The following is a 23,758-nucleotide window of genomic DNA, read 5'->3' as shown; positions in this document are numbered from 1 at the left end:
AACAAGTCGACCAAAAACTTTGCACTCTCTTTGGTATTGTATTTTTCTGCATTAAGGAATTCAACGGAACACTTAATCCAGCATACAAAGTCATTGCTAAGTATTATGGCCAGTGCTCAGTCCTTCTGCAAAATCATCTTTATTCCTGGTGGACATGAGCTATACATGGGGATTCTTCTTTTGGACTCCCACTCGATCTTAGAATCTCCACCTGTCAGTCTCTGCTCTCTAGAATCCCCGTGTCCCTGATGTAACATAACATAGTAGGTGACAGCAGAAAAAGACCTGTACGGACCATCCAGTCTGCCCAACAAGATGTGTCTCCTCTTGCTTCCTTCTCTCCATTCCCAGCACATTCCCATCTACTTCCTTCTTCATTAATCCTGGCTTTCCTCCTCCCTATCCCAACATTCATCCCCATGCCCCTCCCCCTCCACCTTCCCTTACATAAGCCTTTGCTTCTTCCCTCCCCACAATAACTGCCTTCTCCCTTCTCACTGACCCGGTAGCTGCCCAGCATCTGACAGCATTTAGCCCTTTTCCCCCAGCCTCAGCATAGTCCCCCTTCTCAGCCCCACCAGCATCATCCACCTTCTAGCCCCAGCCCCCTATATCAGCTTCCACAGCACCAACCCCCTTCCAGTCAAATTTTGCCAATCATCACCCTTGTTCCAGTCCACCTATCACCTCCCCTCCAGGTCCAGTCTTGGTCCTCCTCTTACAGCTTCAGTCATCATGCAACGGTGACACCTAGTGGCCATTATAAGAATGGAGCCCACGTCTAAAAGTTCCTTTGAAATACAATGGATGGGCTATTTTTTTTTTTAAATCAAAGTGTATGAGCATCTCTTGAACTGTACGCCAATTGTCCAGGATCAGAAATTTAATTAAAAAAGGATTACATTAATAGGTGGTAGGAAAACAAAACTATTAATATTCAGAATGCCACGTCAGGACGTGCCAGTTCTCATGTTTAAAACAGGAAAACACAGAAGCAAAGCACAGCAGTAGAGCGAAGGAGTCCACTCCTACTGCTATGAAGGGCCAGCCAATAAGAGAGGCTTTCAGAGTCCTTCAGCTTTGGTGTCCTGAGCTACAGCCTCTCTGGTTCACCCCTTAAGCCGGTCCTATCTGACCAGTAGGTCTCACTGTTGAGCAATGGCTCAGACTCCGGGGAATGGAGTAGCTGACCCTCTGCATGGCCCTGCCACGAAACCTCCAGGCTGGTCCTATCAAACACTTTTTAACCCATCGACCTCAGTATTTGCAAGTCACCCAAATGTTTACATTTTACACAAAAAAAAACCCACCTTGTGCCCCTTTATTTTATAAATGTTTATTTATAAACCACCTCATCAAGCTAAAGAATATTCAAAATTATGTACAATAAAATTAAAGTATCACATAAGCACATGTAAAATGTGATTACAGCAGGCAGGGAGATATAATACCAAAAATAGGATTAAAAGTCATTATACCTGAGGTCTTGCTTCATGTTTAAGTGGGCCAGGGGCTAGTGGACTCAAGGAAGTTACATGGAAATACTTTTAAAACAAATAGGAGGAAATATTTTTCCACTCAACGAACAGTTAAGCTCTGGAACTCTTTGCCGGAGGAGGTGGTAACAGTGGTTAGCATATCTGGGTTTAAAAAAAAAGGTTTGGACAAATTCCTGGAGGAAAAGTCCATAGTCTGCTATTGAGACAGACATGGGAAGCAACTGCTTGCCCTGGGATTTGTAGTATGGAGTGTTGCCACGATTTGGGTTTCTGCCAGGTAATTGTGACCTGGCTTGGCCACTGTTTGGAAAACAGGCTACTGGGCTAGATGGACCACTGGTCTGACCCAGTATGCAGTGAGTGCCACTGCCATCAGCTTATTATATTCAAATATATCTTCACCATGGAAAGCAGCCTGCGGAGTACCACAAGGATCACCACTATCACCGATCCTCTTTAATCTAATGATGACCCCACTAGCCAAGGCCCTATCCACCCAAGGCCTCAATCCATTCATTTACGCAGACGACGTCACATTATTCATCCCCTACAAACATGATCTAATGGAAATCACCAACGAAATCAAACTCAGCCTTAACATCATGAACTCATGGGCTGATGCATTTCAATTCAAACTTAACATAGAAAAACCACATTGTCTCATCCTTTCTTCCCAATACAACATAAACAAACCCACCAATATAGCCACCCCAGATCATACTCTACCTATCTCAGACAATCTGAAAATTCTCGGAGTTATAATAGACCGAAACCTAACACTAGAGAATCAAGTGAAATCAACTACAAAGAAAATGTTCCACTCATGTGGAAACTCAAATCAGTGAAACCTTTCTTCCCGAGAGAAATATTTCACAAATTAGTACAATCTATGGTACTAAGCTATCTAGACTACTGCAACGGAATCTATGCGAGATGCAAAGAACAACTTATAAAGAAACTCCAAACTGCTCAAAACACAGTAGCCAGGCTTATATTCAGAAAACCGAGGATTTGAAAGCGCCAAACCCCTTCGAGAAAAACTGCATTGGCTTCCAATAAAAGAATGTATTGCATTTAAAATTTGCACCCTGGTCCATAAAATTATATACGGCGAAGTCCCGAGTTACATGATAGACCTTATAGACCTACCAACCAGAAACATAACAAGATCCGCAGGAACATACCTAAATCTCCACCATCCAAGCTGAAAAGGTCTCAGATACAAATCAACCTATGCATCCAGCTTCTCCTACATAAGAACACAATTATGGAATGCATTGCCGTCTGCCGTAAAAACAACATATGACCACCTAAGCTTCCGGAAATTACTGAAAACCAACCTATTCAAAAAGGCATACCCTAACGATCCAACTTAAACGCCTGAACCCTGCAACTTAATGAAACCAAAGCTCATACTGGACATAACTTAACCTCTTCCTGATAATTCCCCAATGTGTCTGTCACACATGAACTTTTACTCTACTACCATATCAGATTGAAATGAGATTGAAGGGGGGCAGACTTAAGAAAAATGTCAGGAAGCATTTTTTCATGGAGAGAATGGTGGATACTTGGAGTGCCCTCCCGCGGGAGGTGGTGGAGATGAAAATGGTAATGGAATTCAAACATGCATGGGATAAGTACATAAGTAGTGCCATACTGGGAAAGACCAAAGGTCCATCTAGCCCAGCATCCTGTCACCGACAGTGGCCAATCCAGGTCAAGGGCACCTGGCACGCTCCCCAAACGTAAAAACATTCCAGACAAGTTATACCTAAAAATGCGGAATTTTTCCAAGTCCATTTAATAGCGGTCTATGGACTTGTCCTTTAGGAATCTATCTAACCCCTTTTTAAACTCCGTCAAGCTAACCGCCCGTACCACGTTCTCCGGCAACGAATTCCAGAGTCTAATTACACGTTGGGTGAAGAAAAATTTTCTCCGATTCGTTTTAAATTTACCACACTGTAGCTTCAACTCATGCCCTCTAGTCCTAGTATTTTTGGATAGAGTGAACAGTCGCTTCACATCCACCCGATCCATTCCACTCATTATTTTATACACTTCTATCATATCTCCCCTCAGCCGTCTCTTCTCCAAGCTAAAAAGCCCTAGCCTTCTCAGCCTCTCTTCATAGGAAAGTCGTCCCATCCCCACTATCATTTTCGTCGCCCTTCGCTGTACCTTTTCCAATTCTACTATATCTTTTTTGAGATACGGAGACCAGTACTGAACACAATACTCCAGGTGCGGTCGCACCATGGAGCGATACAACGGCATTATAACATCCGCACACCTGGACTCCATACCCTTCCTAATAACACCCAACATTCTATTCGCTTTCCTAGCCGCAGCAGCACACTGAGCAGAAGGTTTCAGCGTATCATCGACGACGACACCCAGATCCCTTTCTTGATCCGTAACTCCTAACGCGGAACCTTGCAAGACGTAGCTATAATTCGGGTTCCTCTTACCCACATGCATCACTTTGCACTTGTCAACATTGAACTTCATCTGCCACTTGCAAGCCCAATCTCCCAGTCTCGCAAGGTCCTCCTGTAATCGTTCACATTCCTCCTGCGACTTGACGACCCTGAATAATTTTGTGTCATCGGCGAATTTAATTACCTCACTAGTTATTCCCATCTCTAGGTCATTTATAAATACATTAAAAACATAAAGGAATCCTGTTCAGAAGGAATGGATCCTCAGAAGCTTAGCGGAGATTGGTTGGCAGAGCTGGTGGGAGGCGGGGCTAGTGCTGGGCAGACTTCTATGGTCTGTGCCCTGAAAATGACAGATACAAATCAAGGTAAGGTATGCACAAAAAGTAGCACACATGAGTTTATCTTGTTGGGCAGACTGGATGGACCGTGCAGTGGAGTGGAACAGGTGGATGTGAAGCGTCTGTTCACGCTTTCCAAAAATACTAGGACTAGGGGGCATGTGATGAAACTACAGTGTAATAAATTTAAAACAAATCAGAGAAAATTTTTCTTCACCTAACGCATAATTAAACTCTGGAATTTGTTGCCGGAGAACGTGGTGAAGGCGGTTAGCTTAGCAGAGTTTAAAAAGGGGTTAGGCGGTTTCCTAAAGGACAAGTCCATAAACCACTTCTAAATGGACTTGGGAAAAATCCACAATTCCAGGAATAACATGTATAGAATGATTGTACGTTTGAGAAGCTTGCCAGGTGCCCTTGGCCTGGATTGGCCGCTGTCGTGGACAGGATGCTGGGCTCGATGGACCCTTGGTCTTTTCCCAGTGTGGCATTACTTATGTACTTATGTCTTTTTTCTGCCGTCATCTACTATGTTACTATATGTTATCACCTTGTATTTGTTCTACCGATACTGGCGATAGCCACTAAAGGTACTATGTAAACCACATTGAGCCTGCAAAAAGGTGGGAAAATGTGGGATACAAATGTAACAAATAAATAAATAAAAATTATGGGTACTTTTTCCTCAGGTAAAGCAGTGTTGTGCCCCTGAAACAGCTTTTAGAAAACTGTTCTTCTTGTGTGTGGGTAGACGCACCCCTGTAGTGCCACAGAGTGAGAAGGGGAGTGGGGGTGAAGAAAGTGCAGACATTCTCTTGGAATAATAAACCAACACAACGTGGCAGGCAAGAACAGCTAAACATCTTTTTGGTTTTGTGTGGGGGCAGGGGTGGGGCTCATATGGCAAAATAAACCAACCTCCCCTCCATCTCCACACCCTACTTTCCCAGTGGTTGGTTCATAGCCCCGATGGTCCACTGGCTATGGTAGCAGGTTTACATATGGGTTGGTAGTTTTCCTGGGCTAAATTTTCAAGGTCAAAGTCCACAGGTAAAAAATACTAAAGTGGGCAGTTCAAAAATTACCTTCTAAATACAGAGGGGGAAGCATAAGACAAGCAGAACACAATGAACAGGACTCGTTGTAGCCCACAGTACCAGTCAGTCATATAAAATGGTATTTTAGGAATGTAAAAAATGAAAGCAGCCTGTTCCTAGGCACAGTTGTACTGCATTAACACTGCAAAGAAATTCATCAAGGTAAAGTCAGACTTTCTAGAAATTGAGTAACGACTGGGGAGATTTTACGCATCGAGACAGACAATTCTTTCACCAGGGGGCCCGATGGTAACTATTTCTTTTTACTTCTCTTTCCATCACTACTAGGGGCCACCAGAAGCAGCTGAAGAAAGCTGACTAGAATCAAGGCCTTCTAGTTTATCTTAGACCTTCTGTGCTATGAACTTAGAAAAAAAAATCAATTAACAGCAACATTTCATTGGGCAGAGGAAGGAAGGAGACTGTTCTATGAACAGAATATCTGACCTGAAGATCAATCATCATCAGCTACTCTGTTTGGTTTGGTTTTGTGGTTGAAAACTCTACAGTCTAGCTAGACCATTTCATTCAGCAGGAGAGAAAGAACATATAGTTGGTTACATTAACGGAAGACAGGAAGTTCACCAAATAAAATCTATAGGCAAGAAGAATATATAGCATAGTTGAACAAGAGGTTTGATTCAGGCCCTTTCTCCTAACAGCCTTCACAAACTCTTGGTCACTCAACCCCATTCTCTGACCTCATAATGGCAAAGATGCGGGGGACTCAGCCTCTTGCACTAGCCTCTTCCTTGACAGTCTACAGCAAGTTTGACACTCCTCTCTGCTCAGTTCTAAAGCTCACAAGAGAAAGGAGGACGATGTTTGATGACAAGGTGATACATGCTGTGAAAGATGTCTCTTACTGTCGAAGTGAGACACTTTGTGCCATTGAGACAAGACAGCTTGAACGGGCTTTTGGTCCAGGCCGCCAAAGAATGACCATCTCATGCAATAAGATATCACTCACAGCACCTACCATCTCCCGACAAATTTTAATAAGCACAAAATTTCTGAGAAAAAAAGCTGAAGTATGAAAAATGAGTTCAATTCCCTTTTGTATTTCTGTATCGTTTCTTCAAATGTGGATGATACTTAAGGAAGATCCTTCTCACAATCTGGACTGTATCCCTACGGGATCAGCCGGATACTGCTTCTGGTTATAAATGAAACCCTTTTCAACCTGGAAGACAAGCTCATTAAATTTGTCTTGGTGGAACGGTTTCCCAGTGTTGAGGCACTCTACTAGGCTTGTGACAAACAAATTCCAACGCATGCCATAATAATCGCCAACCAGTCCACCAAATTCTTTATTAGCATAGTCTAAAATGTTGCCCGTTGGGCCCCAAAGAGTTAATTGGTTCCTTGCATTCATGTCATACAGGGAAGCTTCTTGCTCACTTGTGGCCACAGTTCGGGCCTCTTCCAGCCAACGACCAAGCAAGAATTGGGTTTGACTGGACAACAGCGCATCCAATTCTGGAATGAGGTCATAGACAAGAACCCCACCTGAGGTCAGCAGATCAGAAAGTGACTGATTTTCATAAGCTTGCTTAATGTCTAGGTAGTACTGTGCCACCAGCTGCTGGAGCGCCTCCCTTGTGACATCAACTAGGTCGTACAGAAAGGTTCTGCTCTTGGAAAGCTCAGTGGATGCATTCTGCAGCAGTTGCCAGGCTTCAAAGAGGTCACTCCTGTTGTACCACACTTCTGTCTTCATTTTCAGGGATGGGCGGTGGACCAGTGGACTCTGGTTGTGGTCCTTCCACTGTGTGGAACAATTGTACACACTGCGCAAGAGCAGCTGCCAGGCAGCTACGGTCTGGGTATTCTGGCTTCCATAGCGCCTTACTGCATACCAAGATATCCACTGTGAAAGGTTGACAGGCTTGTGACTCCACCCTATTTCATTCATCAGTTCATATATCATATCATTTTGTTCAATGCCTTCTGGTGTGAGGCCAGTGCCTACCATGGTAGAGTTGGGGAAGCTCATGGCATCAAATGGCCCTCTGTTGATGCTCTCCACATTACCAAACATGCCATGGTTGCCTCCAAAATTGTGCAGCATGCACCATATGAAGGGTTGGCCGTAGAAAGACTCAGTTTGGAAGTAAACTGGCACGGTCTCTGCAAACAGATCCAGGACTATAATCTTCCCAAGGGGCACACCGTGAAGCAAAGCTTGGGCCTGAGCTGGTTTCCAGAAGCTTGGCGCGTGGACAAAGATCCAACCCTGCAATAGCCAAATGGCATCTGGATCCACTGCAAACAAAGCAAGAAAAATAAAAATTATCTTTGGGAGCGACACTGATCTTTAAATGGGAGGGGGAGGGGATTGAGTTTAGCTCACGCCTTTTCAGTAGTAGCTCAAGGTGAGTTACATTCAGGTACAGGAGGTATTTTCCTGTCCCTGGAGGTCTCATAGTCTGTCTACCTGAGACAATGGAGAGTTAATGACTTCCCAAGATCACAAGGAGCAGCAGTGGGCTTTGTACCTTGGCTTCCCTGGTTCTCAGCCATCGGCTCTAAATATTAGGCTACTCCTCCACACAAGAAATTTGGGAGCTGATGTCAGCACTGTACAATAAGTCAGCAGAAATCCTCAGATTAAAGCCCAAATCTCTCCTTCTGCCACTCACTCTGTATAACAGAGTAAAATCATGAAGCTCTGCCACCCATGCCTCAATTTCACCCAACTGAAGCAGAATACTACTATTGATCTTGATTCATACAATTTGCAATGGCCAGACCTTCACCCCTCTACCAGGGTGCAACTGTGTCAGTGGAGGATGAGGGGAATCATTTTTGATATTATAATTAGTTTAGATTTATACACACAGCACCCCCCACATGTCTGACAAATACAATACACCATACAACGCATGGAGCCACTTCTGGGCTCAAGTCTAGTTACCAATGTTAGGACCTAAACTGTGTGGCAGCTTCCAAAAAGAAGAGAAGGAATGTTACCATAAATAACCAACTAATTTTGAGGCCTGCTCAAATTTACACAGAGAATTCGTTACCAGAGGATGTGGTAAAAGCATACTGTGGCTGGTATTAAAAAAAGGTTTGCACAAGTTCTTGGAAGAAAAGTTCGTAAACTGTTATTAACCAGGTAAATGTGGGGAAGCCATGGCTTATCCCCTACACATAAGCAGCATGGAAAAGATCTGCTCTTTGGATTCTGCCAGGTACTTGTGAGCAGGATTGGTCACTGCTGGAAACAGGTTAATGGACTTGAGGGACCTCTGGTCTGACCCAGTACAGCAGGTCTTATGGTTTATTCAACTTTATATACCGCCTTTCCGGCAATGCATAACACAAGGGTAGGATTTGAACCCTGATCACATAGCTCTGCCATTCAGATCATAGATCGAGAAATCCAGTTTTTCCTCCTGTACTAATCTTACCGGCTGTCATTGATTTATAAATAGCAGCACTAATTCCAGAGAGGTAAGAGGGGTCTGAGGAACTGGGACACATCTCATTGAAGGTGTCAGCGTTGTAGATATGATCCGTCCCAAATTCCCTGGTCAGCTCTTTCATGAAAAGTGTTCCTATCACCTGGAACATGGCATCCTCGGGGTCTAGGACGTAGCTGCAAGAATAGGTGCAGTCAAAGCTAGCCCAGCCCCCGAGTTGGGTCACGTTCATCTCAGGAAATACTCTGAAAAGACAAAAGAAAGGACAGACTTGAAGAGATGAGACACATACCAGTCATGAGCCAGTGTGCAAAACATCAGAGGAACATTCGGGACAGTATCACAACCGGTGGCTGCCATTTTTCCTTCATTAAGGTGATGATACATACTATCAGCCAAGCTAATTTTAACATGAAGGGCTCATGGCTGTTTATATCAGGTTAGTAATATCCCAGTTATTGAATGCCTAGTATCAAAGAAAACTCTAAGTCATTTAAATGACCAACAACATAAAATACAATAGTATAAAAATCAATAAAAACAAACAGCAATCAGTTGAACATTACATGACTCAAAAAATAATCAATAAATAAAACAAAACACAAGACACAGAAAAACAAGCTCATTAAAGAAAATATATTGCTTTAAAAAAAATCTTAGGGGAATAACCAGGCTTTTACACTGTCAGGGCAGATGACTTTCAACTGCTATTATTTTGAGGAACATTTGGAGGAGACACATTATAAGAGTGGAGGCCATGACTAAAATACACTGGATGGGATGATGATTTTAAAACCAAAGTGTAGAGCACGAACATCAGAAATTTAATTCCAAAAAGGACCGCATTACATTCATAGGAGGTGGGAAAAGAAAATTATTTTATTCAGAATGTCACATCAGCTGGCTAAGAATGTTAGATATGATAAAGGTGATGTTTTAGAAAAGGCTTTCAGCGGCCCCCTGGGGCAAGAGACAGAATCACAGTTGATCAGAGCTGGGGGGGGGGAGGAGGGGGGGAAGGAAACTACCTTTTCAGACTAACCCCCCTATTTACTAAAGCTTAGCTCCAGTTATCTGCAGCAGGGCCCATTTTATTCCTATGGGCCTTGCTGCAGATAACTCGCGCTAAGCTTTAGTAAACAACCCATAAGGCTGCTAAAAGCATACAGCATTCCTTAAACATAATTTAAGATAATGTACAAGGAAAGGAGAGTTCTCAAAGAAATTTCTGTGAATAAAAAGAATTTTACCTGTATAAATTGTCTGTCTGAAAAACTGCTCAGGGGTCCTTACAAAGTGGCGGCAAGCCCAATGCAGACTTACCGCTCGCTAAAAGGGAAGTACCGCCGGTAGTTTCCACCCCCAGCGTGCGATATGTACCCAGTGGTAATCGGGCAGTGCCGCCCACTGTCCTGTTACTGCCAGGTTAGCATGGGAGCCCTTACTGCCAACCTCAATGGGTGGAGGTAAGTCCCCCCCCCCCCCCCAAATGGCCACATGGCAAGTGCTTCACTTGCTACACGGCCATTTCCTGAAAAAAACAAAAACCTGCCTTTTACCCACTGCAGTAAAAGAAGGTCTCGGCCCAGGCCCCTTTTTGCTGCAGCTTTGTAAAAGGGGACCTCAATGTTAATAACGCACTGACTTTCAAATTGAAGGCTCATAGGCACAGAAAGCAGATACTGTGAACCCGTGGCAGGTTTTTTTTTTCCCCAAGAGGGCAGTCCTGCTCACACCTTTTCAGTAGTAGCTCAAGGTGAATTACATTCAGATATTTCTTCAAACGGGAGGGTGGTAAAGAGCCCGAGGTGGGGGGGGGGGCACATTTTAGCCCGCCGACCCCCCACACCACTTTCAACCCCCCCCCCCCCTTCTGCTGCCGCCGCTGCTGGCGGGGGTCCCCAACCCCTGGCAGCCGAAGTCTTCTTCAGCGCCAGTCTCCGGCACGTTCGCTGATCTGTTTCTGTGAGTCCTGACTCCTGACGTCCTGTGTGCATGGCGGCAGCAGGGAAGGGTTGGCGGCAGTGTGGGGGGGGGGGGTCGAAAGTAGAGGGGGCCAGGGCTAAATCTGTGGGGGCCCATGCTCCTGTGGCCCCACCTAGCTAAGCCCCTGATGCAAAGTACATAGTCTTGCCTTATGTCAGTGGTTCCCAAACCTGGTCCTGGAGGCACCCCAGCCAGTCAGGTTTTTTAGGATATCCGCAATGAATATTCATGAGAGAGATCTGCATGCACTGCCACTACCTCATGCAAAGCTCTCTAACGCTCTCATTTATTTATTTTATTTGTTACATTTATATCCCACATTTTCCCACACATCTGCAGGCTCAATGTGGCTTATATAATACCGTGAAGGCATTCGCCAAGTCCGGTATGGGAATAGTACAAAATGTTATAGTGGGATAGGGAAGATAAGATTCAATCAAGTTGCGTTTGAAGTAAAAGGGTTTGTCAATGTTCAATACGATCTTTGATAGTGAAGTGTTGAAGGGTTGAGTCATTTAAGTTGGGTCAGTCAGATATGCCTTTCCGAATAGGTGAGTCTTTAATAATTTTCTGAATTTTAGGTGATCATAAGTTGTTTTCATCACTTGTGGCAATGCGTTCCACAGGCGCATGCTTATGTAAGAGAAGTTGGATGCATGGGTTGTCTTGTATTTTAGTCCTTTGCAATTTGGGTAGTGGAGATTCAGGTAAGACCGTGATGAACTGGTACTGTTTCTGACTGGGAGACTGATTAGGTCAATCATGTAACCTGGGGCTGCACCGTAGATAATCTTATGGACTAAGGTGCGGATATCCTGAAAACCTGACTGGCTGGGTGCCTCCAGGACCAGGTTTGGGAACCACTGCCCTATGTCCTTGAACAGACAGTTTGAAAACTGGCCCCTGATAAAAAGATCTCTTTCCATGGGGAAGGGCTCTGCACATGTGTACCATTCCTGACACATAAAGGTGGGACCGGTAATGCCAGGCCCTAACAGGCAGCCATGTTTTCTGTGTGACTGTTTCAGTTGTCTGGTGATTTGCAGTGATCTATTTGTTCACTATATACAGAAGAAAAACAAAAGGAGTGGGGAAATAGGCCAGACTAACCAGGAACAACCGAGGAGACTTCAACTGAAGGTAGACAATTTATTAGTGAAGACTCGACACAGTACCATGTTTCGACAATTCACCTGCTTCGGAGTCTTTATATAAAATATGTAAAACTTCCTGGAAGTTGAAAGAAGCAGACGTGCTGAAGGGTGTTTGGTTCTTCAGTGTGTATAGGGCCTTGAATTGGCGACTGTGGGGAAAGAAATTGGTCTTTAATGACCATATTTCTTCATCTTCTCATACCAACGGTTATTAACCATTTGATAGTTTTACGTATTTTATATAAAGACTCCTGAAGAAGGCGAACTGCCAAAACACGGTACCGTGTGGAGTCTTCACTAATAAACTGTCTACCATCAACTGAAGTCTCCTCGTTTGTTCCTGGTTAGCCTGGTCTATTTCCCACTCCGTTTGCTTTTCTGTTATTTTGCTGTGGGATTTCCATGTTCCACCGCCTTGGCGGACCTTTTATTTTATTTATTTATTGCATTTGTATCCCACATTTTCCCACCTATTTGCGGGCTCAGTGTGGCTTACAATACATTGTGAATGATGGAAATACAATTTGTTACAGTACGATTATGGGTTACATTGTGAAGAGTTGTGGGAAGTCAAAGTCAAAATATCATTTGGGGAATAGAACAGTGGAATGTAACAACAGGAAAATGGTAGGGTGATAGAACAATAGCAAGAGAACATTAGGGTATAACAATTTTATCTGTGGGTAGAGTTTTAAGTGTGGTGAAAATACGTGGGAAGAGAACTCAGAAGAGAGTGTATTGATGCATTTCTTTTAGTGTGTATCCACTGAACCACTATACTCAGCAGGCCAGGAAGGCTCAGATTCAGAGGCCCCAATGCTCAAAACTCCGCCAGAATAGCACGGAAGAATGCCACCCTAATGCCCAACGCTAATGAGATGCAAATATAGGCTCGCTCCTAGTGTTGAGCACTCTAGGGAGTTTAGCGGGAGGATTGTGCTTGGTGCATGCGAAGAGCTCCGCAGTAAGCTTGGCTCCTGTACACATGCACCTGGTAAAAACCGAACATGAAGCACACACTGGCATCTGTTTTCTGCGGCTTAAATATAAGTGTTTTTAGTTGTTTTTAGCTTGGATAGTTATATTTAGACACAGATGCCAATGTTACCTTCACTTGGGTCTGCTATTTCTCATGACCAGCGCTTAAGGACTTGCAAGGGGCTGCCCTAATCAAAACCGGCAGATTTTTTACATAAAGTATTGGAGTCCCTTAGCCCCCCCCCCCCCCACCCCCATGCCTATGAGATACTTGAAAAGACATGGAGCAAAGACTTGGGCTATGAGCTGAAAGGAATACATTTTGCAAAATTGATAAAAGATATACCAAGACAAGTGGGAGGGGCGGAGCTGCAGGAGAGTCAATACAGGGTAATTCACAGGGGGTACATATCACAATCACAAGCAGGAAGGGCAGGATGGATATCTGATGCTCAATGTCCTAAGTGTCATAGAGATAATAACACTTTTTTGCATGCATTTTGGCGATGTGATCGAATAAAACACTTTTGGAAAATGTTACAGAAATATCTTGAACAACTATTGGGACATAGACTGCTTCCCTCCTGGAGGGGAGTGCTTTTGAATAAAAGCAATGCTTATGGGATCGCAGACAAAAATCAGGAGTTATTCTTGTGTAAGGCCCATGCAGTGGGGAAAAAACGTATACTCGGACATTGGCTGCAGGCTGAGCCACCCTCCTTTTGGTACTGGAGAAATAGGTTCCATGAGCTAATGCTCTGGGAGGCCAGGGAGGCTTACGGTAACCCAAAGAAAGATCTTTGTTAATATATGGTCTAAATATTTACAAAATATCTCCCACAAGGCTAGAAGTGCAGTGCTTAACAAATTGGATACGTCCTAGGTAGTGAGACGTCCTGCAGATATTTGCTCCGGATTTTGGACCGGTTAATACCTGTAATAGATATTGCTAGTATAATTACCATGAAATAAGTAGATAAAGGTAAAGGAGTAAAATAAAGGGGAGGTTGGGGGGGGGGGGGAGGAAAGGATGTAAAATAATGATGATGATGTTAGACTAGATGCACATGTACAATTATGACATGACTGAATGTTTACAAAATGTTTGACTTTATTGGTTTTGTTTGACGTGGTACTTCATCAATAAAAACCGTTGAAATATAAAACCGGCAGATTTTGCAGAAGGAATCATGAATCATGAGAAATCCTCTCTTCCAACACCCTAACGCCTGCTCTGACCTGGCATTATTTTTTGCAGCGGTAAGGCAGTTTTTTTTTTGGGGGGGTGCTCTTTTCTGAGCATTGGGGAGGAATACAAAACGGCCTCATTAACATACGCTTGACTACATTAGCATGCTACTTGCATTGTTCGTCTGCGTGCTCGTTTGCTCCCCTAATCCGGGCCTCTGAACATTCTGCGCAGGTACATGCAGGCACTAGTATGGCGTTAACGGCCTCTAGCGCCTGAGTTTACTTTTGAGCATCGGGGCCAGAGTTTGGTGGCTCACATCTAGGAGAAAGCCAGATAGAGTGGGGGTTGGGGAGAGGAGTTGATCAACGGTAGGGCTATTGCCAGAGAAAGCTCACCAGGCAAAGATTGCTTTCAGCGGCGTCGACTCGAAGGGTGAGGTCATGCCCGATATGAAAAGTTTCACTTACCGTAGAAGAGAACCCGGCACGTGTCCTGCGAAGGCTGGAAGGACTGGGATCATCCCTAGTGACCTCATTCTCCCCAGGATTCTGTACTGGTGTCAAGAAAATGGCTGGTTAGCAAGAGAAGCCACTGCTATACTCTGAAAGTGCTTTCTCTGTCCCTGTGGTTACTGTCCTGCCCTCTCCTTAATCACAGATCAATATACCAGCTTGGCCTCAGACAGTCAACACACCCCTGGAAAGAATTTCAGCTTAGCCAATTTTGCGGTCACCTGGTTTATTCTGGTTATTAGTCTGAATTTGTGGGGAGACAGGTAGATCCATGGAAGGGGCCAAAAGGGGTGATCAGATTTTTCTACCTTTCAAATTTAGTGGGTATATTGGGTGATGGGGGAAGGAGCTACAAGACAGGACCAAAGTTGGAATTTTCCCATATGAAATGCAAGTGGCTTGTTTCCTCCATCTTATAACTGAAATGCCTGGACCAAACTCATTCAAGTTTTGTGTGGAAGTACGTCCTTGGGAGTATATCAGACTTTAAAGTTGGTGAGTGATTTTGTGGGATACAGGAGGGAAGCAAAGTTGGAACATAAGAAATGTGCTGGGGCCATCCACGTAACCAGTGTACTCGGTCAGGCTGATGGTCCATCCAGCCCAGTATCCTGCATCCTACAGTGGCCAATCCAGGTCACAAGTACCTGGCAGAATCTTCCCTATGAGGAAAGGCTGAAGCGGCTAGGGCTCTTCAGCTTGGCGAAAAGGTGGCTGATGGAAGATATGATAGAGGTCTATAAAATACTGACTTGAGTGGAACAAGTATAAGTGAATCGCTTGTTTACTCTTTCCAAAAATACTAGGACTAGGGGGGACACAATGAAGCTACAAAGTAGTAAATTTAAAACAAATTGGAGAAAATATTTCTTCAGTCAATGTGTAATTAAACTCTGGAATTCGTTGCCAGAGAATGTGGTAAAAGCAGTTAGCTTAGTGGGGTTTAAAAAAAGGTTTGGTTAGCTTCCTAAAAGTAAAGTCCTTAAGTCATTATTAAAATGGACTTGGGAAAATCCACTGCTTATCACTGGGATAAGCAGCACAAAATGTATTGTACTGTTCTGGGATCTTGCCAGGTATTTGTGACCTGGATTGGCCACTGTTGGAAACAGGATGCTGGGCTTGATGGACCTTCAGTCTATCCCAGAATGGCAACACTTATGTATTTATGTAAACTCAAGTGCTGTGTAGTATTATATGAAAGGTCCTTGGTTTGATCTTTATATTTGATATTCTGCTCTAATCCTCAGCTGATGATTGTGCAGAAACAGTGTTCACAGCCCCCCTCCCTTCCAGAGACTGTGTGAGCAGGGGGTTGGGAGTTATGGGTAGTAATTAAGAATTAAATGCTGCTTAAGAGTTGTACCTGATGGCTGATTCAGAACCCATGACCTCAGAGTTTCAGGAACGTTCTGGTGCAGCATAGCCCCTGGCCTAGAGCTATCCTTGTACAGATAGAGAGGGTAAAACAGCATACAACCAAAGTATACAACCAAAAAAAGCAACACTGGGCCTTCAAGACTAGGACACCAGGAGTACTTTATTAGCAGGTCACCTATTGTTCTGGTCTTGAAGGCCCAGTGTTGCTTTTTTTGTTTGTTTTCTAGAGCTATCCTTGCAATGACCAGCCTAATTATCCTGGGGTGGGGGATATAAAACAGGGGAAACCCCCATAGACTGTTGGGAATGAAGGCTCGACTATGGCTCTTATTGTGCTGGAAGCCCAAAGAAGCAGGAGGAAGCTGTCAGATCACACGCAAAAAAAAAAAAAAAGAAATGCATGGGGGGTGGTCTAGAACCAAATCTATCTAGAGTGTTAGACTTTTCACTGGTAGTTTATAATACATTGAAAATGTCCCCATTTCTGTCAGGCTGCAGTGCCTGAGAGTCAGGCGAGAAAGACATGAACTTACAGAGCCGGCAAGGGCACAGTGCATTGTTACCTAACTCAGCTTACCTGTAAGTACAGCTGCTTCAGATGCCAGGAGAGGGGCAGTGGGCCAGCCCAGGAATGAATGTTCCCCATCCGGCCCCAAGCCAAAAATGCAGGCCCGGTGAAATAGTCATTGATTTCAGACTGGTTGAGACCCAACATTAGGTAGACCTGAAAGGAAAGGAGAAAGCATGTTGACATTAAAAAAAGATAAAAATCTGTCTCTCTCTTCTGACTGTACCACATGCACCATCCATGAATTCAAATAATTACATTTGGCTAAAGCCTGCAGACAAACATTTCTAAGTAGGGCATTCCTTTTCTCTTTCTATAAAACTCTTCACCTTGAGATGTGTCTGCCCACTTCTGTTTCTGTCTCACTGCTCACACCAGCCTGAAGGCAGCCCTGGTGATAAGGGTGCAGGCTGGAAGAAACGGGTCAGGGCCTGGGGATGAGGTGGGCTAACAATGGACTCATTTAAAGCCCTTATATCTCAATTCCAAGCATCAGTAGAGGGCCAAAAATGAAAGACAAATGGAAAGAGAAACCTGACATGCACATTTAGACTACTGCAATTCTCTCTAAGTGGGGTCGATTGCTAAAATTTATATAAATTACAGATGATCCAAAATACAGCCGTACATCTGGTTTTACGGCTGAAAAAATATGACAGTGTTTCTAAATATGCTAGAAAATTGCATTGGCTTTCTTTTTTAATTTATTTATTTAGGTTTAAACTTACATCACAACAAGTAAAATACTTGTAAGGCAATACAGACTAGGCATATTCAAATTGAGGCAAAACAGGAATAAAATACAAACAAAAAAAATAATCCATATCTTTTACATGTCTTCTTTAGACCACTACCCATGGCTTTCTCCATTGGCTTTCTTTAAGGGCATGTATTGTTTTTAAATCAGTTTGTATGATTTTCCACGTTCTAAACAGGTACCACGGACTTGTTAATCTTATGTTTTCCTGATCTTTTTCTCAGTTGCAAGAAAACGTCCCGCATTTAACGGTGTTCGATTGAAACGTCATTTTATGGCGATGTTTCCCTTACGAGCTATTACAATTTGGAATGCACTTCCTTTACCAATTCGATCTGAGACTGGCTCTATGCTACTGCGTAAAAAAATGTAAAAGCTTTTTATTTGATATATTTTGATCATTTTCTTTTTTGCAGCTCCTCGTGTTGTTAAGAGTTCTCTTTCATGTTAACCGTCTTGAACATTCCGCTGGGGCTAGTCCGGTCTACAAGTCTCAGATTAGATGGTGGTGATACAGCCAACTGCATCCCAGGATAGAAGATGCTGGAACCGCTGTAAGGTTCAGGAAACTGGGCAGACTGAGGGTGAAAACAAGGAGGCAAATGGTCCTTATTTTATTTATTTATAAAAATGTATATAGCTTCGGGTTCAGTTTATTTGATATGCTGCAACTATAACAATGAAAATCTAAGCAGTTTACAAATCAAAAAGGGGAAGGGTAATTGTACAGATAACAAGACAGACCAAATTACAAGAAGGTTCTAGGGAAGGGAAAAGTTTACAATATAAAATGAGAGTAAATAAGTACATAAGTACATAAGTACATAAGTAGTGCCATACTGGGAAAGACCAAAGGTCCATCTAGCCCAGCATCCTGTCACCGACAGTGGCCAATCCAGGTCAAGGGCACCTGGCACGCTCCCCAAACGTAAAGACATTCCAGACAAGTTATACCTAAAAATGCGGAATTTTTCCAAGTCCATTTAATAGCGGTCTATGGACTTGTCCTTTAGGAATCTATCTAACCCCTTTTTAAACTCCGTCAAGCTAACCGCCCGTACCACGTTCTCCGGCAACGAATTCCAGAGTCTAATTACACGTTGGGTGAAGAAAAATTTTCTCCGATTCGTTTTAAATTTACCACACTGTAGCTTCAACTCATGCCCTCTAGTCCTATTATTTTTGGATAGCGTGAACAGTCGCTTCACATCCACCCGATCCATTCCACTCATTATTTTATACACTTCTATCATATCTCCCCTCAGCCGTCTCTTCTCCAAGCTGAAAAGCCCTAGCCTTCTCAGCCTCTCTTCATAGGAAAGTCGTCCCATCCCCATTATCATTTTCGTCGCCCTTCGCTGTACCTTTTCCAATTCTACTATATTACAATAAGCAGGGTTTTTAAAACAGCTGTCTCCATAACAGACTTTTAATAAGCTCTTAAACTTATTGAAAGAAGCTTCAATTCTCAAGTGCAGAAGGAATGGATCCTCAGGAGCTTAGTCAAGATTGGGAGGCGGGGCTGGTGGTTGGGATGCAGGGATAGTGCTGGCCAGACTTATATGGTCTGTGCCAGAGCCAGTGGTGGGAAGCGGGACTGGTGGTTGGGAGGCAGGGATAGTGCTGGGCAGACTTATACGGTCTGTGCCAGAGCCGGTGGTGGGAAGCGGGGCTGGTGGTTGGGAGGCGGGGATAGTGCTGGGTAGACTTATACGGTCTGTGCCAGAGCCGGTGGTGGGAAGCGGGACTGGTGGTTGGGAGGCGGGGATAGTGCTGGGTAGACTTATACGGTCTGTGCCAGAGCCGGTGGTGGGAAGCGGGACTGGTGGTTGGGAGGCAGGGATAGTGCTGGGCAGACTTATACGGTCTGTGTCAGAGCCTGTGGTGGGAAGCGGGACTGGTGGTTGGGAGGCAGGGATAGTGCTGGGCAGACTTATACGGTCTGTGCCAGAGCCAGGAGGCAGGGATAATGCTGGGCAGACTTATAAGGTCTTTGCCAGAGCCGGTGGTGAGAGGCGGGGCTGGTGGTTGGGAGGCGGGGATAGTGCTGGGCAGACTTATACGGTCTGTGCCAGAGCCGGTGGTTGGGAGGCGGGACCGGTGGTTGGGAGGCGGGGATAGTGCTGGGCAGACTTATACGGTCTGTGCCCTGAAGAACACAGGTACAAATCAAAGTAGGGTATACACAAAATTAGCACATATGAGTTATCTTGTTGGGCAGACTGGATGGACCGTGCAGGTCTTTTTCTGCCGTCATCTACTATGTTACTATGTTACTATGTAAGTAGAGGGAGGAAGTTCCAGAGAGCTGGGCCCATCATGTTGAAAAGTGAACTTCTAGGCTAAACTCTGGAATTCGTTGCCAGAGAATGTGGTAAAGGTTTGGACGGCTTCCTAAAGGAAAAGTCCATAGACCATTATTAAAATGGACGGGGAAAATCCACTGCTTATTTCTGGGATAAGAAGAATAAAATGTATTGAACCTTTTTGGGATCTTGCCAGGTATTTGTGACCTGGATTGGCCACTGTTGGAAACTGGATGCTGGGCTTGATGGACCATTGGTCTGACCCAGTATGGCCTACTCTTATGATGTTTTATAAAAAGATTCCTGAAGCAGACTTACAGCCAAAACACAGTATTGTGTCAAGTCTTCATCAATAAACTCTGTACCATCGCTTTCTTCTGGTTTGCATGGTCTATTTCCCACTCCTTCATGTACTGTTATTTCGTCGTGGGTTTTCGGCATTTCTCTGCCTTGGCAGAGCCTCACCAAATCTTTGATAATAGTTCGTCATGAGAGTATGAATTAATGTGCAAATGTGACTCTTAAAAAAAGTCATAAATACATAGAACACAGAAAAATGAAGGCAGATAAAGACCATTCAGCTTATTTTCGAAAGACGTCCATATTTCGACCCAAATCGGGAGATGGGCGCCTTTCTCCTCTGGGCGCCCAAATCGGTATAATCAAAAGCCGATTTTGGGCGTCTCCAAATGCAATCTGTCACGGGAACGGACAAAGTTGACAGGGGCGTGCCGGAGGCATGGTGAAGGCGGGACTGGGGCGTGTTTATCGGCCGAGGAGAGATGGGCGCCCTCGGCCGATAACTGAAAAAAGAAGGGTGCCAGAAGCGAGAATTTGGGTCACTTTTTCTGGACCCTTTTTTCTCATGAACAGGTCCCAAAAAAGTGCCCTAACTGCCCAGATGACCACCAGAGGGAATCGGGGACGACCTCCCCTGACTCCCCCAGTGGTCACTAACCCCCTCCCACCCAAAAAAAAGAACTTAAAAAAAAAATTTTTTTCCAGCCTGTATGCCAGCCTCAAATGTCATACCCAGCTCCTTCACAGCAGTATGCAGGTCCCTGGAGCAGTATGCAGGTCCCAGGAGCAGTTGTTAGTGGGTGCAGTGGACTTCAGCCAGGTGGACCCAGGCCCATCCCCCCCTACCTGTTATACTTGTGGTGGTAAATGGGAGCCCTCCAAACCGCCCCCAAAACCCACTGTACCCACATCTAGGTGCCCCCCTTCAGCCATAAGTGCTATGGTAATGGTATAGAGTTGTGGGCAGTGGGTTTTGGGGGGGGGGGGATTTGGGGGGCTCAGCAGCCAAGGGAAGGGAGCTATGGACTTGGGAGGTATTTTAATTTTTTCTTGTAACTGTTACAAGTGCCCCCTAGGGTGCCCGGTTGGTGTCCTGGCACGTGAGGGGGACCAGTGCACTACGAATCCTGGCTCCTCCCATGACCAAATGCCTTGGATTTGTTCGTTTTTGAGCTGGGCGCCTTCGGTTTCCATTATCGCTGAAAAACGATAATGCCCAGCTCAAATCCGCCCAAATCCGATGCATTTGACCGGAACAAACCGTATTATCAAAAGAAAAGATGGACGCCCATCTTTTTTGAAAATACGGTCTGGCCCGCCCCTTCACATACCCGTCCTCGGAGATAGACGCACATGGAGATGGGCGTTCGCGTTCGATTATGCCCCTCCACATGTACTATTTGAGCAAGTGAAGACTGTGGGATTTCAGGTCTTCATTCCTTAGCTTTTTAATCTTCACTTTCAATACCAGCTCTTCTTGAATTCACCTTGAAAGCCTTTCATAGCTCTGTGCTTGGCAATGTCACCACTAACGCCCTTAGCCACCTAGTTTCCCTAAAAGCGTATCTAAATGGGGTGAAATCTCATTGGTTTGTGAAACGAGGAGCCATAAAGGAGCTCAAACAGTTGTGGTCGCTGTTTCAGAGCAGCAGCAGGCTACCAGGTTCATAATCTATTTAAAACCGATGTTTCTCTCTTATTCAGAATGACAGAGGGCCATTCAAGTTTCTTTGGTCAGACCTGCGTGACACCTACCAGCCACAGAGCAGCTTGAACTGTGCCAAGATAATAGGAAGCATGCAAATACTCAACCCGCTGCCAGATGGCCTCCTGCCCAGTAAATGCCAGAGGTAAATTGATGCCACTGAGAGCCATCCAGTCGATCTCCTTTTCCCAGCGATCCCAGTCCCACCAGACAAAGGAATAACTGGTGGTACACACATTCTGATAGTAACGGAACCTGTAAGCGAATATAAAAGGTAACAGATTGAAATATTTACAGGACTCACTCTTTCCTGGAAGTGTACTAGGGAGGCGGGCAAACATCTACTGGGATGAACACCATTCGTGACTTGAGTTGAAATCAGAATTCACATCTCCAAAAAATAAAGTATTTATCTCCTGCATTGCAAAACTCCAGAATTAAAATAAATGCTGCCTCCAACAATATATTCATGTGTAGCTGTGCCAGTCTGAACGGTTTATACTGTTTCTGGTTTCTTAAAGCATAATATCTTCTTGAGCCAGATATGTACTAAAATTAGCAGACAGTATAACTTTGGCATGGCAGCAAACACCAGAAGTCTCTTACCTATTTCTGAAATTCACTTTACTCAGAGTTAGTAGATTCTCAGAAGTTACTGCCCCAAGGCAAGAGACTTCGTAGTTCTGACAGCTGTAACGGAGGCTGGAGATGGAAATTTGAAGAGAAACAAGCTTCATGGCAGAGGTGGGAGAGCTGATAGGTGAATGAAGGTGGTTCAGAGACGGGATACTGATTCGTGCAATATCTTGTGAGAAAGAATGAAGAAGGTAAAAAGAAGAGTTCTCTTCAAGGGATCAGGAACATGTTCATCCAAACAAGATGGAGAAGGTCTGAGCTCATGGGTCAGAGAAGTCCAGAAGAGCATCCACCCGCCCAGGGGAGAGAGATAGAAGGACCAATAGGGCCAGAACTTGAGACCAGGTAGCGGGGGGGTCCTCCTAGAGAGCAATCCTCAATTGGAGAGAAAGGTCATACCCTAGCTGACCCATCAGGAATAGGAATAATGAGGAAATGACCATAGATAGACAAGGAAGCCAAGCTTGGCTGAGAAAGGGAGGAGGTCTTTGTAGGAGAATAGACCACTAGTGACAAGCTTTATACAAACAAGTAGGTGTGACTGCAGTACATGTGAGACTACATTATGCACAATGCATTGCTCATATATCTTTGCAGTGAGTGAATGCAGCAATAAAAATCCTTAGAAATGAGAAAGAGAAAGGGAAATGGGACTTCATATACCACCTTTCTGAGGTTTTTGCAACTACATTCAATATTCAGGTATTTATTTTGTACCAGGGGCAATGGAGGGTTAAGTGACTTGCCCAGAGTCACAAGGAGCTGCAGTGGGAATCGAACTCAGTTCCCCAGGATCAAAGTCCACTGCATTAACCACTAGGCTACTACTACTACTTGACATTTCTAAAGCGCTACTAGGGTTACGCAGCGCTGTACAATTTAACATAGAAGGACAGTCCCTTCTCAAAGGAGCTTACAATCTAAAGGACAAATGTACAGTCAGTCAAATAGGGGCAGTCTAGATTTCCTGAAAGGTATAAAAGTTAGGTGCCGAAAGCAACATTGAAGAGGTGGGCTTTGAGCAAGGATTTGAAGATGGGTAGGGAGGGGGCTTGGCGTAAGGGCTCAGGAAGTTGATTCCAAGCATAGGGTGAGGCGAGGCAGAATGAGCAGAGCCTGGAGTTGGCGGCGGTGGTGGAGAAGGGTACTGAGAGGAGGGATTTGTCCTGTGAGCGGAGGTTACGGGCGGGAACGTAAGGGGAAATGAGGGTAGAGAGGTAATGAGGGGCTGCAGATCGAGTGCATTTGTAGGTAAGAAGGAGAAGCTTGAACTGTATGCGGTATCTGATTGGAAGCCAGTGAAGTGACCTGAGAAGAGGGGTGATACGAGTATATCGGTTCAGGCGGAATATAAGACGTGCAGCAGAGTTCTGAACAGAATGAAGGGGGGATAGATGGCTAAGTGGGAGGCCAGTAAGGAGTAGGTTGCAGTAGTCAAGGCGAGAGGTAATGAGAGCGTGGACGAGAGTACGGGT

General features: G+C 44.6%; 1 protein-coding gene across 1 annotated transcript in view; it reads right to left on the bottom strand.

Annotated features, from left to right (window-relative positions):
- Nucleotides 1-4,798: 4,798 nt before the first annotated feature.
- Nucleotides 4,799-23,758, bottom strand: part of NAGLU (N-acetyl-alpha-glucosaminidase) — a 30,390-nt gene continuing 11,430 nt past the window's right edge. Inside the window, 6 exon segments of the mRNA XM_030221766.1 lie at nucleotides 4,799-6,516; nucleotides 6,519-7,646; nucleotides 8,798-9,054; nucleotides 14,587-14,672; nucleotides 16,589-16,735; nucleotides 21,755-21,902. Of these exon segments, the coding sequence (XP_030077626.1) occupies nucleotides 6,428-6,516; nucleotides 6,519-7,646; nucleotides 8,798-9,054; nucleotides 14,587-14,672; nucleotides 16,589-16,735; nucleotides 21,755-21,902 (1,855 nt within the window). The 3' untranslated portion in view covers nucleotides 4,799-6,427.

The sequence above is a fragment of the Microcaecilia unicolor genome, chromosome 12 (genome assembly GCF_901765095.1).
Source record: "Microcaecilia unicolor chromosome 12, aMicUni1.1, whole genome shotgun sequence".
Lineage (NCBI taxonomy): Eukaryota > Metazoa > Chordata > Amphibia > Gymnophiona > Siphonopidae > Microcaecilia > Microcaecilia unicolor.
The sequence above is the reverse complement of the archived record's forward strand: the minus strand, read 5'-3'. Positions and strand labels throughout refer to the sequence as shown.